Source organism: Petaurus breviceps, unplaced genomic scaffold (genome assembly GCF_028583685.1).
Source record: "Petaurus breviceps papuanus isolate PSGF00001 unplaced genomic scaffold, PetGlider_PUasm1.0 188, whole genome shotgun sequence".
Taxonomy (NCBI): Eukaryota; Metazoa; Chordata; class Mammalia; order Diprotodontia; family Petauridae; genus Petaurus; species Petaurus breviceps.
In genome coordinates, this window is record NW_027185804.1 from 42,517,045 (window position 1) to 42,536,941 (window position 19,897).

General features: G+C 36.5%; 1 protein-coding gene and 1 pseudogene across 1 annotated transcript; both read right to left on the bottom strand.

Moving 5' to 3' along the window:
• Nucleotides 1-10,598: 10,598 nt before the first annotated feature.
• Nucleotides 10,599-11,543, bottom strand: LOC138163633 (olfactory receptor 5G9-like). Its single transcript, XM_069091070.1, has one exon. It carries the CDS (start codon nucleotides 11,541-11,543, stop codon nucleotides 10,599-10,601), a length of 945 nt encoding a protein of 314 aa, XP_068947171.1.
• Nucleotides 11,544-18,422: 6,879 nt separating this feature from the next.
• On the bottom strand, nucleotides 18,423-19,354 carry LOC138163634 (olfactory receptor 5G9-like; annotated as a pseudogene).
• Between the last annotated feature and the right edge of the window lie 543 nt (nucleotides 19,355-19,897).

A 19,897-nucleotide genomic window follows, 5' to 3' on the forward strand; every position in this document is an offset into this window, starting at 1 on the left:
ATTTGATTTCCCTGAAGCTAGCATTAGAAAAGGTGAAGTATCGGTCCACCCCACGAGGAACTTCATAAATTTCTACACTATGTAGGCTGGTAAATCAAAATAAATACCTAACCTTCTGAACTAACATAAGTGCAAAATTAGCCAATTTTTATTAATATTTTTTCATCCTGAATAAAGCAGGGTGTGCAATAGATCAATCCTAGCATACTTTAAAAGAAGAAAGACAACTTGCTATAACACAAATAGACATTGGCATGGGGGTCAGGAGATTTGTGTTTATCCACTTAACGACTGTGTAACCTTGGAGTGATAATTTACTTAGTTTATATAAGCTTTCCTTTTCTCATCTATAAAATGAGGATAGGGGCAACCCATTATCAAGTCAATCAAATGTTTCTTTATTTGTTAAAAAAAAAAACTTACTATCCCTTAGCCTATACAAACACTAGGGTTGTAAAGACAAAATTGGAACAATTTCTGACCTCAGGGAGTTTACATAATCAAGAAGATTATGACATGTTGCATATAATTATATACATAATACATACAAAATTAATCCAACTTCATTATGGGAAGGAGGGTACCAGCGGCCAAAAGGATCAGTAAAGCCCTCTTGCAGAAATGTACCATTTGAGCTAAGTTTTTTAAGGAAATAAGAGATTCCAAGGCATGAAAGTGAGGAGGTAGAATATGATGTACACAAAATGGTAAGTAAGCAGTAAGATTGCAGAGTTATGGGAAAGGAGTAATATATAAGAAAACTAGAATGATAGAAAGGATTCTGCTTGAGAAAAAGCTCTAAATAACAGTGGGTTTTGTGTGTGAATTCCTGAAGGAAAATGAACCCATTTTAACTTTTTAAGCAGGGATATAACAATATCAGACATGCAAATTAGAGAAAGGATGACATGTGGAGGGTGTATTTGATTGGGGGAGGGAGAGGTTTGAGGTAGAAAGACCAAGTAGGAGGTTATTTAAATAGTCAAGTCAGAGATTATGAGGGGCTGAACTAGAGTTGTAAGTTTATGATTAGAGAACAGGGAACATACAAAAGAAATGTTTTAGAGGTAGATTAGAAAGGATTTGGCACCTAATTAAATATGTAAGGTGAGCATAGAGTCAAGAATGAATTCAGTGCTTTCCTTGATGGCAATAGTCAAGTTTAGATCAGAGGTGGATTTGGGAAAGAAAAATAATAGGTTCTGGGTATTTTTTTTATGATTGGAGTTAGAGATCACTTCAGGGAATCCAGTTTGAAACATGAAATAGGAAGTTAGTAACGTATATCTGTAGCTCGGATATGTAGATCTACATGTCATCTGAAGAAGACAATTGAACACAAGGCAAATGATCATGTGAGCAAGTATGAGAAAATAAAAAGGAAAGAGAAGATGGTGTAGCATAGAGCCTTGGGGTACACCCACATCAATGCAATGTTATATAGTAGAATGATCTAAGAATGAAGAAAACCTGAGTTCAAGTTTTGCTTATGAAGTTTACTTATAACTGTGGGCCAACCAGTCCTCCAGGCAATACTTTAAGATTTCATCATAAGCTTTCAAATAAGTATAGGAATGAAGATGAATATTATTGCAATCAAATAGCTGGGCAGTCAACTGAGACTTTAAAATTAATATTGCTTAATTTTAAAAGAGAGCACACATCAATTGGGAAATGTCTAAACATCCTCTATAATTCAATAGGATATTATGTAGTAGAACTAATGCACCCCAAAATAAAATTTTCTCTAGGGTTTCAAATACTTCCAATAATTTATGACTATGACTCATTATTGGTTCTCCATCACCTTGACAAAGCAATTACTATACCACTTTTCCTATTTTTTTCCAATAAAAATGCTGAATTAGTGACCTTGTGGGAAGGACCTTTGGGTATAGTAAGATTTTTCTGCTCTGTGCTTGAAATGCCTTAAATTCATGGAAGGCAGTGTGACTTCATAGAGTACTAGGTGTTAGTAGGTCCCAGCTCTTCTGCTTGCTGGCAGTCTGACCTTGGGAATATGACAACCTTTTTGAGCCTCAACCATATCTGGTAACAGGAATAAATAATTCTTGCACAGCCTGCCCCATAGCTTTGTTGGGAGGAAAGTGATCTGCAAAAACATAAGTTGCTATAGAAATGAGTCATAAAAACACATCTGTGCTTCACTTTCCCCATGTGAATTGCTAAAGAATTGTTCATCCAAAGTTTTGGGGAAATTTTTGCCTTTTCATGAATTATTATTGAAACATAAACAACTACTTCAGTGGGGGTGGGGGGGGGGAGGAGAGCATGGATCATATGGCAATAATCCCAAGGCAAAATAAGGACCACAGATGTCCTCAGAATTGGGATGGTTTTTACTGTTCTTTTGCCTCATAGGGTTTTATGGGCAATTTTGCAAGTTGCATTAGGTTTTAGAAATTCTGAATAAATGTTTTTTTTTTGTATTTTGATAACATGTCGATTTTGTTTCTGAAACCAGTTCCTTTCTGTTCCTTTATCAAAAGTAGTAAAAAGACCTTTGAATTGAATATTAAAAATTCATCTTTTAGTTCTTGTTCTGTGAATTGTTAATTGTGTTACCTTGGATAAGTCATTTTCCCCATCTCAATCTGTGTTTCTTCAGCTATAAAATGTGGATATTCAAATTCATCCTACCTACAATACATAGTTGTGGCAAGAACTAAATTAAATCAAGTATATAAAAATTTAATTTAGGATCTCATCAATCTAGGCTTTAACTCCAATAATGCAGTTTGAAACATATTCATGTCGACATGTGAAACATTCCTTTATGTCTTTCCCAAAGAAAAAAATGTTTTGTATATGCATGCACATATTCATACATATACACACACACACATAGATATATAGAAATAGATATGGGGGCAGACATGGATGAGTTGACAGATCTATAGACAATAGATAAATATAAAAGCATTTTGTAAGCTATTAAGGACCTAGTCCAGTGCCTCACACACAATGAGAACTGAGTAAGTTAAATTATACAAATATCTGATGTCATTTCTCTCCTATGAGCTACGTATACTCCTAGATAAGTAGAGTTCAAGTACTAAGAAGAATTAGTAAATATATAAAGTACCATGTAAATTTCAGTTGAGTTATTACTATTCATCCATTAAAGTCTACCTTGAATGCCTTTTTTTGTCGCTGTGTTCTCCAAGGCCATACCAGCAGAGCTCATCCTGAGAAAGGACCTGCCAAGCCAGAAAGATATCTGTTATGGCTCTGCTTATGGGCTATACATCTCTTTCTCAAGAGTCAGAAAAGCCAAATTCATGCATTTCTTTAGTACTATGAGTTATATGGACAGTGTGAGTCCAGGTCGGGAGGTCATTTTTATTGACTAAATGTGTTCCCTTAGTGCAGCTAAGAATCAAATTCAGGATAATAATAAAATTCTGGAAGACGTTATTTTGGGGGCATGTGAGGATCACAGGAGGACAGGCTTATTTCTTTCTCTGTCTTAGGAAGGTATGTATTAGGAAGGGCACTTAGCATAGTGATATACGTAGAAGAAGTATTTAAGGAAAAAATAACACCCAATGAAGAGTGAGACTTGTTTTGACTACTTATAGGTTATGGGAGAAGTCTTTTTGCTTTTTTAACCTGGCAAAATAGATCCTTTCTATAAGACATTTGGTTAACCTGAATATTTACATAGCAAGTGTATACTTTTAGAAATACATCCTAGTATTTGAGTTAAATCACTTCCAAGAGCACAGAAAAATCATCTAAAGGACAAAAAAAAATATTGACTTATATAATGTATTTTTTTTTATTGAGTGCTCATTTTATTCAAGACTCTGGCCTAGGTCACTTTTGTTTTCTACAGGGACCTAGAAGAGCATCAAAATTTGATGGCATATGGGCAAACAGTTCTTAGCCTTGGGTTTTGAATATGCTTTTTAAATTATTAATATTATAATCACTATTAGCAATGTAATAGTTATATTTCAGTATAATTGACTTTTTTTGAAAATTTTATATTTTATTTCGTGCATTTGAAACATTATTTTGATTTTGATAAGGGTGCATAAGGTTAATCAAACTGCCAAAGTTGCCCATGATAAAAAAGAAGGTTTTAGGGGAAACTGTGATTAAAGCAAATCCTGATTTCCTGGGGGAAATCCTCAGTGGCAACATAACCCAAACAGCAATATTGGAAGGTCCTGATGAATGAACCCAAGGTGTATAAATCCAGAGAATTGTTTGTAGGACGCAGGCTGCTCATATATATATATATTCAGTATCTAGTGTATAAAACTAGCACTATATTAGGCCTTGGAAAACCAACCAAGTGTTAAAATTTAACATCTTACCTTTGTGAAACAATTTAATGGGAAAACAACAGCAAACTATGGAATAATAAAATATATTAGAAGGTTCTAAAAATTCAGTTTGTTTTAGGGAAGAGGTGATTACTGACTGAGTAATCACTGAAGGCTTTTTTTAAGAGGTGCTATTTGGGAAGGGCTGTAAAGGATGGGTATGAATTCAAAAGACAGAGTGAGGAAAGTCTGAACAAAACCCAGAGGTAGGAGAGTGTGTAACTTATTGTGAGCAGGAGGGGTGCAGAGTTTCCTTGGTTGGCTAGAGAACAAAATGTCCAGAGGGAAGTAATTGAAGCCCACTAGGCTGGAAACCTAAGTGACCAAGACTTAACTCTGTTGGCCTCAGGAATGGGAAAGACTAAAGCCACCCCTTGACTTCTTTCTCCTAGTGTTTGTCACACACCCCGAGGCCCACCAGTTGTTATTGATTACACTTCTAAGGAGCTGCTCTGGGAACTATTAAGATTGATTGGGTGCTGAGAGACAATCAATTACCAAACTTGTGGAAGCAATTTCATTCCCCATTCCTAAATAAGTTGCAAAGGACCTAATTAAGTGAGATGGATTGCAAACAGGAAAACTTTGGGGGAATTTCAGTCACAATTGTGAAATCAGTTTCTATGGCCTGCCATGGTCAGAGCAGTTCTAATACAGACTGAGGGACTTGTCAACTTCTGGGCTAAGGGATATGTGATCCAGGTTGTAAAGTTTGCCTCTTATCCCAATCAACAATAAATACATTCATTGGCTCCCTTACTATCCTCCAGGGCTTAATCTTCTGCCAGAGAAGCCACTTTAAGTTAGAACCCAAATGGCTGATGAGATACAAAAGAATAAGGAATTCTAATTTAGCTGTTAACAATGCGCACCAGGGTTCAACCTTTGCCATTCTGATCCCATATATCATTCTTTGCTCATCTGGATCCTGCTCTATAAGCCATGATGGGAAAATATTTCTAAAGCTGACTGAGGGAGGAAATGTCCATGATACTGGTCCACTAGGTGTGAAGACCCACAGATATGCCTGCTTCTCTCTGTCAAAGAAAAAATAAATTATTATTTCCCTGAGGGACAGAAGGCAACTATAATGAGTTCAATATTTACTAATAAGCCCTACTATTGGAGAGGATTTGAGGTAGAGATGCTGCTATTTAAAAATAAGTATTTTAATTTATTACCTATTTTAAAATTATTTTCTTTTTAAAATTTGAGTTCCAAATTCTCTCCCTGTCTCTTACCCCCATCCCCACCCATTGAAAAAACAAGTAATATATCAATTATACATGTGAAAACATGTGAAATCACATGTTAATATTAGACATATTTCTAAAAAAAGTAAGAAAAAATTAAAAGTGAGAAAAGTATACTTCGATTTGTACTCAGAATTTATCAGTTCTCTCCCTGGAGGTGGATGTCATTTTTTCATCATGACTCCTTTGGAATTGTCTTAGAACTTTGTATTGAGCAGAGTTGACAAGTCTTTCACAGTTAATCATCATTACAGTTGCTATTGTGTACAATGATTTCCTGGTTCTCACTTCACTTTGTATCAGTTTTTAAACCACCCCCCTCATCGCTGAAAGTCATGGCTTCACCTTCCTCATATCACCATCGTCTTAGAGTCAGGGACAAATAACAACCACTCCATCACATTATATGGCACAATTTGTTGCCATTTTCCAATTGCTATAAAATGAATCATTTGTATTCTTTTCCAGCACAAAAGAACCACTAAATTATTTTTTTGTATACATAGGTCTTTTCCCTATCCCTTTGATTTCTTTGGAGACAGACCTAGTAGTGATATTTCTAGATCAAAGGGTATGCATAGATTTATAGCCTTTTAAGCTTATTTCAATATTTTTTCCTCCAGAATGGTTGGATCAGTTCACTATTCCAGTTCATTAAGCATATTCATTTTTCCTTTGTCTTCTCTAACATTTATCTTTGCTTATCCGTGTGAGGTGGACCCTCTGAGTACTTTTAACTTGCATTTCTCTAATCAATAGTAATTTAGAGGATTTTTATATGAAGATAGATAAATTTTATTACTTCTTCTGAAAATTGCTGTTTATATCCTGTGAGAATTCATCAATTAGAGAATGGCTCTTCTTTTTTTATAAATTTCACTCAATTCTGTGCTCAGTATATATTAGAGAAACTTTGCCAGAGAAACTTACTATAAAAATTCATGATGTTGCTTTATTCTCTGTGGTACCTTTTAACAAAATGTAATTTCTTTTCCCCATTTAGTTAGGTATATATATTTTTTTACTTTTACTTTGGTTGAGATCATGCTTTATTTTTAGTTAAGCTGAAGTATAATAGATTCTGCTTCAGGCCTCTATTTTGACTTTGTGTGTGCTTTTCTGTTTCAAATATGTCATTTATAAATAAATTCTTGTTTCTATTCCATTCTACTATGTGCTTTCTGTTTTAGGAGTGAGTTCATCCCTTTCAAATTCACAGTTATGATGATTAACTATGTATTTCCCTCCATTTTCTTTTGTTGCTTTTCTATCTCTTTTTTACCCTCCCCATCCTCAAGAGTCTATTTTTCTTCTAACCACTTTGTTCCTTAAGATGAGCTCCTTTTCACCATTCCCCTCCCCATTCCCCTATTTCCCTCTTGGATAAGTTATATTTCTTTGCAGAACTTAGTGTGTGTATATGTATATACATATACATATACATATACATATACATATACATATACATATACATATACATATACATATACATATACATATACATATATATATATATGTATATATATTCTTCCCTCTTTGAATCAGTTCAGATAAGAGTGAGGTTCAAGCATGGCCCAGCATCAACATCCACATTTCAACAGTAAAAGTTATTCCTTGTGTACCTCTATTTTTATCAAAAATTTTCTTCAGGGAGAGCCAAGATGGCAGCTTAGAAGCAGGAAAACTCCTTGTGCTCCCCCCATAATCACCTCAAATACCTATAAAATGACTCTAAACAAACTTTAGGGTTACAGAACCCACAAAGTGACAGAAGGAACAAATCTCCCGCTAAAGGCAGCCTGACAAGTGGACAGGAAGGGACGATTGCAGTGTGCTGGGAGCAGAGGCCTGCCCTTCGTGACCCCCAGTTTTAGCCTCAGGGTGGCCTGGAACCAGCTGCCAACTGTAGAGACTTCGAGGGAGTAGATCACCAGCAGCTGAAGTGTTTTCCAGAATTATCATCCCATAAATGCCAAAGACAAAGTGAGAGAACAATGTGGACTTTGGCAACAGGAGGCCTGGGAGTGGGGTCCAATTTGGATCACTGTCTAGGGTGGAGGTCTTAGAGTGTGTGACCAGGTGCCAGAGCCTGTAGGGGCTTCAGAGAGGATACCCAACTAATAGCTCCAGACGCTGAGAAAACCCCAGCGATTTGGAATAAATCTCTCCTCTTTTGGAAGCAGAGTTATACTATGACAAAAAGTTCAAAAGTCACGTAATTGAGTGACAACATGAGCAAGCAAAGAAAGCAAAGCAAACACAGAAATACAACTTTGGATTCCTATTTTGGGGAGAAAAACGATCAAAGCATGGAACAGGAGGAAGACAACAAAGTCAGAACTCTTGTACCAAAAGCTTCCAAGAAAAATATGAGGAGCTTAAGAAGTATTTTGAAACCCAAATAAGAGAAGTGGAGGAAAAAATAAGAAGAGAAATGAGAATGATACAAGAAAATCATGAAAAGAAATGTCAACAACTTGACTGAAGAAAATAAAACTTAAAAATAGACTGACCTGAATGGCAAAAGAGGCTCAAAAAGCCAGTAAGGAGAAGAATACCTTAAAAATCTGAATTTGCCATATGGAACAAGAATATCAAAAGCTCACTGAAGAGAATCATTCCTTCAGAATTAGATTGGAGCAAATGGAAGCTAGTGATTTTATGTCAAATCAAGATACTATTAAATGAATCCAAACAAATGAAAAAGTAGAAGGCAATGTGAAATATCTCACTGGAAAAACAACTGATCTGGAAAATAGATCCAGGAGAGATCATTTAGAAATTATTGGACTACCTGAAAGCCATGATCAAAAAAAGAACCTAAAAACCATCCTTCAATAAATTCTCAAGGAAAATTGCCCTGATGTTTAAAACCAGTGGGCAAAATAGAGGTTGAAAGATTCCACCAATCACCTCTTGAGAAATATCCCAAAAAATAAAACTCCTAGGAATATTATAGCCAAGTTCCGGAGTTCCCAAATTAAGGGCAAAATATTACAAGCAGCCAGGAAGAAACAATTTGAGTATAGTGCAAACACAATCAGGATAACACAGTATCTGGTATCTTCTACATTAAAGGATAGAAGCACGTGGAATATGATATGCTGGAGGTGAGAGGAGCTGGTAATAAGACCAAGAATCACCTAGCCAACAAAACTGAGTATCATGTTTTGGGCGAAAATAGGAATATTCAATGAAATTGAAAACAAGTGGGGGGGGCAGGATAGGATGTAGGGAAGTATAGTCAGTCTTCCACAATATAACCAATATGGAAATACTTTGTGTAGCTACATATATACAACCTATATTTACCTGCTTATCTTTCTTATCTTATCTTTCTAGCAAAGTGGGTGATGAGGGAGGAAGGGAAATCATCTGGAATTCAAAGTTTTAAAATCAAATATTTAAATATATACATATATATTTTTACATGAAACTGGGAAATAAAATATACAGGCACTGGGGTATACAGTTCCATCTTGCCCTACTGGAAAGTCAAAGGGGTAATGGGGGAGGTATAGGAGAGAGCAGATTGAGGGAGGTATACAGTGGGATTGCTTAGTTTTGGGGTGGTGGGTAGGAGAAAGATGGGGAGAAAATTTGTAATGCAATATCTTATGTAAATGAATGATGTAAACTAAAAATAAACATTAAAATTAAATTTTAAAAAAATTCTGCTTTCTACTTCTCTCTTTACTCTTTTTCCAGTGCATTCCTTTCTCACCCCTTCTTTTTTTTGGAGATTATTCAAGTAAAATTGACTCATATCCATGTCTATATAAACTCCTTTGATCAGCCTTAATAATAATAAAGTTCTTGGGAGTCACATATGCCATTTTTCCTCTATAGGAATGTAATCACTTTAGTTTTATGGAGGACTTTATGATTACTTTCATGTTTACCTTTTAATGTATCTCTTGAGTATTGTGTTTGAATTTTTTATTCAACTCTGGTCTTTTTAACCTGGTAAAATTTTCTATACAGTTCTAATCTTTTCATCAAAAATGCTTGATATTCCTTTATTTCATTAAAAGCACACACACACATCTAGGATTTTATTCAGTTTTCCTGAATAGGTTATTCTGGGTTGTAATCCTAACTCCTCTGCCTCCTAGACTACATATTCTAAGCCTTCCATTCTTTTAATATGGAAGCTACCAAATCTTATGCAGTCTTCACTTTGGCTTTCTCACAATAACCCTGTGAAATAGGTGTCATGTTTAAGTTATAACACATCCTCTCCTCATAAGATGTAAGTTATTTATAAACCAGACTAATTTCTTTTTGTTATTGTATACTCACTGTGTAGAACAATAAAAAGGGAAGAGAATAAGCATTTATGTATTACCTTCTCTTCTTCCAACTAAATAGCTTTCATAAGTTTCAAAAATTGAGACACCAAATTAAAATTTCTGAAAGAGACCAAACATGACTTTTAAAAATAGACAAATGCCCTGCTTAGGCAAGGCCCTTCTTTCAGGCCTCCCCTCCCTAGCAATGTCAAGGGCCCATGGGATAATTCTGCATCTATGCCCAGAGTCCATGTACAAATTTCTAAAACTACATAGTAAAGCAAGCAACCTGGAAAAATTTAGGATAAGGGTACACATTTCTTAGTCAAAATTCCATTTTATTTTAATATTTTCTCAAATGTAAACAAAATATTGACTATTCATTTTAAAAATTTTGAGTTTTAAATTCTCTTCCTCCATTTCTCTCCTCTTCCTGCTTTGAGAAGGCAGTTTTATACAAATTATAAATGTGAAATCATGGAAAAACATTTCCCACATTAGCTATGCTGCATAAGAAAAAGCAGACAAAAAAGGATATGGGTTTTTTTAATATTAGGGAGGAACAAAGGATGAGGTGGATACTGCAAGATATAGAAAGATGCCAAGTGCCCCAGAATGACAAGAATTATGCAATGCACTTGTAAGAGCATGCCCAATCTTGCTAAGACTATATCCCATTACTCATTCTAGGGAAGAATTTAATTACTGACACAAAACTTGATTTTAGCAATGGTCCTGTGAATGGCTTCTTTGACTTCTTTGTTCCTCAAACTATAAATAAGGGGATTCAACATGGGGATCACTGCTGTGTAGAACACAGACACCACCTTGTTGAGGTCCAGGGAGAAGCTAGCGCTGGGCCTCACATAGATGAAGAAGAGGGTCCCATAAAGGATGCTGACGGCAGTCAGGTGGGAGGAGCAGGTAGAAAACGCTTTGCTTCTCCCCTCAGCAGAACGGATTCTGAGGATAGCTGTGAGTATGTAGATATAGGATACAATGATGATCAGACCACTGAATACCAACACTGACCCAGCCATGACAAAAAGTACAATCTTGTTGACCGATATGTCCGCGCAGATGAGAGTAAAGAGAGGTGAGATGTCACAAAAGAAATGATTGATGACATTTGGGCCACAGAAGGGGAGACGGAAAGCAGCAGTGGTGTGCGTCATAGTGCTTGTGAAACCTGCAGCATAGGGGCCAGACACAAGCTGGATGCAGAGTCTCTGAGACATGGCCACAGAATAAAGAAGGGGGTTACAGATGGCCACATAGCGGTCATAGGCCATAGATGCCAAGAGGAAGCACTCTGTGGCCACAAAAAACCCGAAAAACCATTGCTGCAAAGCACAGCCCAGAAAAGAGATGGTCTTTCTCTCCTCAAAGAAGTCTCTCAACATCTTGGGGGCCACCACAGAAGAGAAACTGATGTCCACAAATGATAGGTGACTGAGAAAAAAATACATGGGAGTATGAAGGCGGGCATCAATTCGGATAAGGAAGATCATTCCCAGGTTGCCTGTCAGATTGAAGAGATAAAAGAACAGAAACAGCACAAAGAGGGCTACTTGCAGCTTAGGATGATACTTCAAACCAACAAAAATGAACTCGGTGACCCTGCTGTAGTTTCCATTGGCCATTTATTCCTGGTGGTCTCTGCTGAGGAAAAGACAAAAAGACAATATATTTGGAATTGATGCCTTCAAACATGAATATTCATTTCTGTACACTGACCCAAACGCCAGTGAGAGAAGGGACAATTAAATTGCTAGGATGCCAGATACCCTTCTGTTGGCAATGCATTTCATTCATTTTCTGATATTATTAACTACTATTATAAGAAGAAATGTCAAATGGCATAACAGATAGCTGTTGTTAAAGTCTGGAAAACATGAGTTCAACTGCTGAGTCTGACACATACTGGATGTGTGACCCTTGGCAAGTCACTGAACTTGAGCAAGAACTTAACAGTGTTCTAGAAAACTCTCTAAGACTTTAAGTCAGAACCTTCTCTGAATTGGTAGGAGGAGTTTCCTCATCTGTGACTTCCATATCACCTTGGAATCACTAGTTCTTTCCCTATCATTATCAGAAATATCATAGTACTATAATAACCTGAAATTTCTATTTGATTTTGTAGATTTCAAATTGCTTTCATCTTCATTATCCCACCTGACCCTCCCAACAATAGCATAAGACAAAGTGGGTGCTATTATTCCTATTTTATAGATAATGAGACTGATATTTAAATGTTTTGTTGTAAGATACAACTACAGTAAATGAGAAAGTAAAGAAAAAACAGTCTTAGGTCTTTTGATTTCCAAATGAACAATTCACATTTTAGGTAATCTTTTTCTCAATTCATCCATTGATACATGCAATGAGAGCTTGTTTTTGTTTTATTTTCCACAAACCAATGCTATCATTAGTGCTTTCTTTAATAAAAATACATGAGAATTTATATACAGTCAAATTTCTACATTCATTCATTCAAAATAGATACAAAACAGGTTCAATGTAATTGGGGGAATAGGGTGCTAGCATAAAAGGGGGATCGGGATGAATTTCTTCAAGGAAGTGGCACTTGGACTGATCCATTAAGGAAGCTAGAGATTCCATGAAACAGAGATGAGAAGTTTACTCCATGCATGAGGCACAGCCTGTGTGTACAAAGACCTCTGAATATAAGATAGAAGGTAGTGTATTGGAAAGATCTAGTAGTTGGTCAACAATGATTTTCCAGTACTTGTATTCCCAAGCCTGATCTAAGCTCTGGTAGGGGTGAGTCTGATGGAGACATAGGGAATGAAAGTTATATGCAAAAATTATGGAAAGATCTGTTGGACATAAATTATGATGGACTCTAAAAGCTAACCAAGTCTGAATTTGACCCTAGAGAGCCGCCAGAGTTTCTTGAGCAGGGAGCAACATGACTCTTGTATTTCAAGGAGTTTAGTTTAATCAATCTTTTTCAGTACTGACTATGAGAATTTGGGCACAAGGTCATCCCTAAGCTAGCAAGTGATAATAATTTTCAAAAGCTAAAAACAGAGACCTGATTCATTGCTAAGTGATTCTTTCTTCAATCCTGGACTGGTAATTCAACATGTCTACACACACAGACACATACACATATAAACACACATAAACATTTATACATAACCCACATGTATAACACCAAATCAATTCAACAAACATATTAAATGCCTACTCTGTGCAAGCCCCAATACTAAGCTCTAGTACAATACAATTACAAAAATGGAATCTCTATTTAAAAAGTTTACATTTGTAACCCCCACTTTGGATAGAGGGAGGAGGGAAAGCTTTTATTAAACACTCATGTGTCATGTACTGTGCTGAGCACTGTATAGATTTTATCCCATTGTACGGCAATCAAAATGCTGAAAGGCAGGTGCTATTATTACCCTCATTTTACACTCGAGGAAACTGCGACATCGAGGGTTTAAATAATTTGCCAGCATCAGTTAGTAAATGTCTGAGGTTGCATTTGAACTCAGATCTTTCTGACAACAGACATACTGCTTTATCTACCCTGCCACCTAGCTGCACTGTGACTAAAGCATATGAACAGGTAAATAAAATACACCAAATACATAAATTAATATGAAATAATTGTGAGGGTGAGAAAGTATAAAAACTAGGACATATGCATTTATATGTTTGTAAGTGTAAACACATATATGCATTTTCATATATACAAACATATATGTGTATGTACACATAGATGTACATATACATATATATCCCACGTATACCCTTCCCTTCACATTGGATTCATAGTTATCCTTCATATGCCACACTTTTCTTCTACCTCTGGGGCTTTGCATGACTAGCAGTCCTGGTCTGCAGTACTTGCCCTGTTTACCTCCAATGGATTTCTACATTCCTTTGTGGAGTCCCTAGCTTATTTCAAAGCAATGCTCAGGTGACAAATTTGATGTATACACTTTTCTGATATCTGTAGTTTTTGTCATTTAATGCCTTACATAATCTAATCCTTCCAATATACATTTAGATGCGTATAAATGAATATATATGAATTGTATATATGTATATATATCTATATCTATACATATAGACACATATATATGAAGACTGGAAAAAAATTATGCTAGCCTATAAATGCCATACTGAGAATTTTGATTTTTTTTACTTAAGGCAATAGTAAGTTCCTGAAGATTTTTGCATAGAAGAATAACAAGTTTTAGGGATATCAGATTGATACCCATAGGGAGAATGGGTTGAAAGAAGAAAAAATTCAGAGCAATGAGACAAATTAAAATATTAAGACAACTTCATTTCCTTATTCTAATCCACAAAGCTAAAAATGATAGAAAACATACATGTACACATTTGAAAGATTAGACAAAATTGTTTAGCTGAGGAAACTGAACAAAACAATGGTTTATTGTAATTCTACCTCCACCCTACCCATACTGCCAGACCCCAGCCCACTTACCTCTCAAAAAGAAAATTAAGGTAGAACTTAATTCATACTCAGTTGAATGTAATTTAGTCAATTGGTGTCCCTCTAGGTGACCACTAATCTCCCAAGGCACTCTCCTAACAATTCACATTAACCAAACTCCTAACAAGGATGCCAATATTTCTACTGTAAGACCTGTGTCTTAGGATGTCCTGTGGAGGAAACAATTATTTCCTGCCTGCTCTAAAAGGGCCGATTCTTGGAGAAAAATCTCATATTTTCCCCTTTTACATATGGTAAACCCAATAGAGAAGGAAATCACTGGATTTTATGAGTTTCTTTAGTAAGAACTGGTATTCACAGCTTAAAACATATATTTTAACAAAATCCATACCCCAAGCTAGAGAATATTTTTTGCCTTAAAACAATCTTAATGAAGCATCTACTTTTAAATATATAACCGCAGAAAACTGAATGTGTTTTTGTGATTCTTCCTACATAGGATAAAATGAGAAATTGAGGATGAACTTTTTCCCCTTGAAGGGAAAGCCCATGGCTATAAGATAAAAGATCCATTAATATTGACATTTTTGAAGGGAAGGAAGATAACGCTGCTTGTTTGACTGAGAGGAAGGGAAAAGATAATAATTTTTGTCATTTAAAGTAAATAAATTCTCTATTTTCTCAGATAACAAGTCTTTCAACTGTTCTCACCTCACACATCTGTAGTTCCATTTTAAATTCTCTCTGCTCCATTATACTTCCCATAAGTTCAGAAGGACTTTTTTTTTCCCTTTCTGAACAGTCCTAGCTCATAGAGCATCAGAAAAGAAATGAACCAGTAGTTGAATTGGTTGAACTCAACATGTTGGCCAATGGCCATCTCAAACTCTAGGCTGTAGTCATCTTCAAAATCCCTGATGAAAGATTATAATCTATAAGACAAACAAACCAGGTTGTCTTACTCTTCCTTTGAATGTCCTACTTGGGGTGGGGGTGGGGGAACGGGAGAGGAACTTCTTTACAAATTGCTTCTTTTTCCAATGAAAAATGAGACTTTTAAAAAAAAATGGTGGTAGTGATAGAGTGGATTACAAATGACTCAACTTACATTTTCTGAAAATCCTTTTGTTTTAATTGTAGAGGTATAAAAAAACCAGATGACAATCAGAATGTAGTATCCAATGTTTTGTTTCTCTGTGTTCTTTGTCTCACCTCACCCTTCCTCCTCTACCTCTCTTCTGCACCACTGTGGCTCACAGAGGTGGTATTATTTCCCAGTAGTCTTTGGTTTTATTCTCATTCACTTTCATTGTGGAATCTTCCTACCCCATTTAGAAGGTAAAAGTGCATTCTTTCCAAGAATTTGCCTAGTTCAGTCTACTTACATCATGCTTATTATTGTTTGTTTGTTTCTCTGCAGGAGCCTATATCCCTCAAGGACTCCTTTCTTGGGAATCAGAGTATTAACAAAGGGGAAAATAATTAAAAAGACTTCACTATAATTCACACTTTAAACAAGTCCAGAGAGAATTAAATTCTTAGATGTTTTCTTCTGAGGTATCTTTCTATTTCCTTGAGTAAGACAATGGTCCTTGAATCCCTTCTTAATCAAAGCAATGACTTTTGTGACTTCTCACCAAGTATCACTGAGTATCTGCAACACCTTGGCGGAACATGCATGAACCAGGCCACTAAGGAGGCATTAAAAAACTGATATTTTTCCAAGTCCAAGATGGAGAAGAAAAAAAAAAAAGAAAAACTCTTGAGAGTTGGAAAGAGAGCAGTACAAGATAGAATAATAGATGTCTTCATTAGATTCATTTTGTTTGGCTCTGTGGAGATGAACTAGCAGCTCTGGAAAGAAGCTACAGAGGAAGTCTAGGCTCTACATAAAAGGGAGGAAACAACAACAAAGTCTGAATAGTGAAAAATGACCCCACCTTGAATGAGAGGTGATGAGTGCCCCTTCTGTGAAGTTCTCCAAGTGAAGGTTGGCTCAGTCATTCAAACAACACATGCTAAATAAGCACCTACTATGCATCAAGCACCATGATAAGCCATGGGGACACAAAGACAAAAGTGAATTAATCCATGTCTATAAGAGTTTACATTCTAACAGTGGAGACCACACATGTATATGCTATATGGTGGCAGGAGATAGAAGTTCATGTGGAAGCATAAAACAGAATGGCAAGGATATAGTGTGAATAGAGGAGAGCAATCTGTAAAAAGGCTGAAAAGAAGGAAAGAGATCAGGTTCTGATGAGTGTTAAATGCTTGATAGAGTTTCATTTGATACTAGAAGTAATGGGAAGTTTCTCATACTTGTTATATTGGAAAGTAACATGGTCAGATTGGTACTTTAGGAAAATCAGATTGGTAGTTGTATAGGCAGTGGATTGCCTGTGAAGAGATTTGAGGCAGGGGGACTAATTGAAAGGCTATATCAATATTCTAGGTGAGAGATGTTGAGAGCCTGAACTGGACTGGTAGTTAAGTGAGTAGAAATAAGGGGTCAGGATGTAAGAAATTATAAGATAGAAAGAACAAAAGTTTGGCAGCTCATTGGATACAGATTGTAAACTTAAAAGACTGGAGAATAGTAGCAACCTCAAAAGGAATAGAAATGTTTGGAAAAAAAGATCATTTCAGGAGGGGACAATGAGGAAAGAATGGGTTCTATTTTAGACATGTTGGTTTTAGAGATTCCTGCAGCACGTGGGGCAGTTGGGTTGAACAGTAGATGGAGCACCAGGCCTGGAGGCAGGAAGATCCAGGTTCACAGTCTCAGACACTTACTAGCTATATGACTCTGGGCAAATCACTTAAGCCCTAATTGCCTCAGTTCCTCATCTGTAAAATGGAGCACACTGGAGAAAGAAATGGAAAAGCATGCGAGTATTTTGCCAGGAAAACCCCCTGGACTCATGCTAAGAAAATGATTTTGTCATTTCATTTCTCTGACACTGAGTTTCTTAATTTATATAATGGATATAGTGTATCTCCCAACTACCACCGGGTCCTATTCCCTCAGCTAACCTCACAGGCTCCTCTAAGCTAATCAATGAATCAATCCACCTATCCACATCACCACAAGCATCATGTTGATTGGTGGATTGATTCACTAAGTTCATTGTCTTATCGATAAAACTGGAGGCACTACATAAAGCCCTTGGAATTTTGTTAAGAAAATCTAAGTCCCCTATGGGATGGGAACCCAGAAATAAACCATTTTCAAAGATATGCTTTAGATTACTAGTCACTTTAGGTAACAAGTTGTGCTACACATTGAGACCTCTGGCCTCTCTCAGAATCACAATAGTATTCCAGAACCCAAGATAGGAATTGGTCAAATGCCCAGTGATTCTAGCTGACAGATATTCAAGGATATGTAAGAACTATACCATGCTATAATTTTCCATGTTTTCCCAGTAGGAAGAGGAACATTTATTAACCAAATCATACCACATTTGGGGAGCCCAATTGCAATGAGGCAGTATAAAAATCATTTTTGGATAGCCAATAACAGCAGTAGCTATCATTGATGTTTTAATGTAGTGTGGGTATCCACAAACACACATATGTGTGCATATATATATATATAAACACATACACATGTGTATATGTTTGTATCTATGCATATGTATATATGCAGAAAAAAGATTCCAATAAAACAAACTCTCCTGAAGGAAAAGTCAGTATATGGTGAAGGTAGAGTAGATAAATTAGATTGACAGGGGCAGCTAGGTGGCGCAGTGAATAGAGCACCGGCCCTGGAGTCAGGAGGACCTGAGTTCAAACCCGGCATCAGACACTTGACACATTTACTAGCCATATGACCTTGGGCAAGTCACTTAATCCCAACTGCCCTGTAAAAAAATATAGATAAATAGATTGATAGAATAATGTGTTCCTGTGAAATTATTTTCCATGGAAAAGAAGATGCATAAGAAGCTTGAAAATACAGGAATAAAGTTTATTATCCTAGAATTCTGGAAACATATGTAACATAATAGAACTCATGCAACCTGAGGAAGAACTTATTCCATTTCCTCTCCTTGAAAAAAATTTAATTGCTACCACAAAACTTCCTTTTAGCAATTGTCCTGTGGAAGGCATCTTTGACCTCCTTATTCCTCAGGCTATAGATTACGGGGTTCAACATAGGGATCACTGCAGTATAAAACACAGAGACAACTTTGTTAAGATCCAGAGAGAAAATAGCCCCAGGTCTCACATAGATGAAAAAGAGGGTTCCATACAAGATGGCGACAGCGGTAAGATGGGATGAACAGGTAGAGAAGGCTTTCCGTCTCCCTTCTGCAGAACAGATCCTGAGGATGACTGTGAGAATATAGATAAAGGAAACAAGGATGCTCACACCACTGAATACTCCAACAGCTCCAGCCACAATGAAAACCAACGACTTGTTAAGGCTGGTATCAGCACATACAAGGGACAGCAGGGGAGATATGTCACAGAAGAAGTGATTGATGACATTAGGACCACAGAAGGAGAGACGGAAAGTAGCTGTAGTATGTGTCATGGTGTTCATGAATCCAACAGTGTAGGGACCAACCACCAGCTGGATGCAAAGTCTCTGGGACAAGGCCACAGAGTAAAGCAAGGGGTTACATATGGCCACATAACGGCCATATGCCATGGTGGCCAACAGACAATATTCATTATATGCCAGCCCAGCTGAGAAGAAGAACTGAGCTATACAACTGGCAAAGGAAATACTCTTTTCCTCAGAGTCATGTCAACATTATTTTAGGAGTACAAACAGTGGAGAGCCAGAGAGCCAGAAAAGACAGTTTCCCAATGAAGAAATACATGTTTGTGTAGAACCAGGATTCTGGACAAATTAACATAAACAGAGAAATATTCCCCACCACAGTTATGCAATAAATTAGAAGGAACACCACAAAGCTGCATCACGGGGTCTGTGGTAAAACCCATCAGAATGAATTCAGTTACAGTGTGATTAACTTTCTCCATAGCTACAAGGAGTATCGGGGGGGGGGGAGGGGAGTAGAATAATATTAATTAAAACTTTTCCAAATAGGAATGTCTGCCTTAGGATATAATGAAATCCCTGGCAGAGGTAATTTTTAGGAAGTCATATGATCATTTACTGGATACCTTGGCAGGTTGTATTTGAAGTCTTCCAACTCTCCAATTCTGTGATTTTGTGGCTCCATCTATATGTGGAAGAGAAAAAAATATATTAGAATAATGAGGGTTTATGCTATTGAAAAGGACTTTACAAATTACTTCAGAACCTGAAATGGAAGATAAAGAAAGGAAAATAAGAAGGCAGTTGGCAAGACAAAGCAAACTAAGTAGTATAGGGAAGTGGAACTTTAAAGACTAAACTAAAATTGATAGAGTGGATTGGTGAGTGGGAAAAATTGGTAAATTATGAGGATGTTTTGTGTGAGGCTGAAGAAGAGGTGGAGTGTTGCTATTGAATTGTTGAGAATAAAGCAAGCAAGTGGGGATGTGAAATTATTGAAAGGTGATAATTCACTAATTAAACTC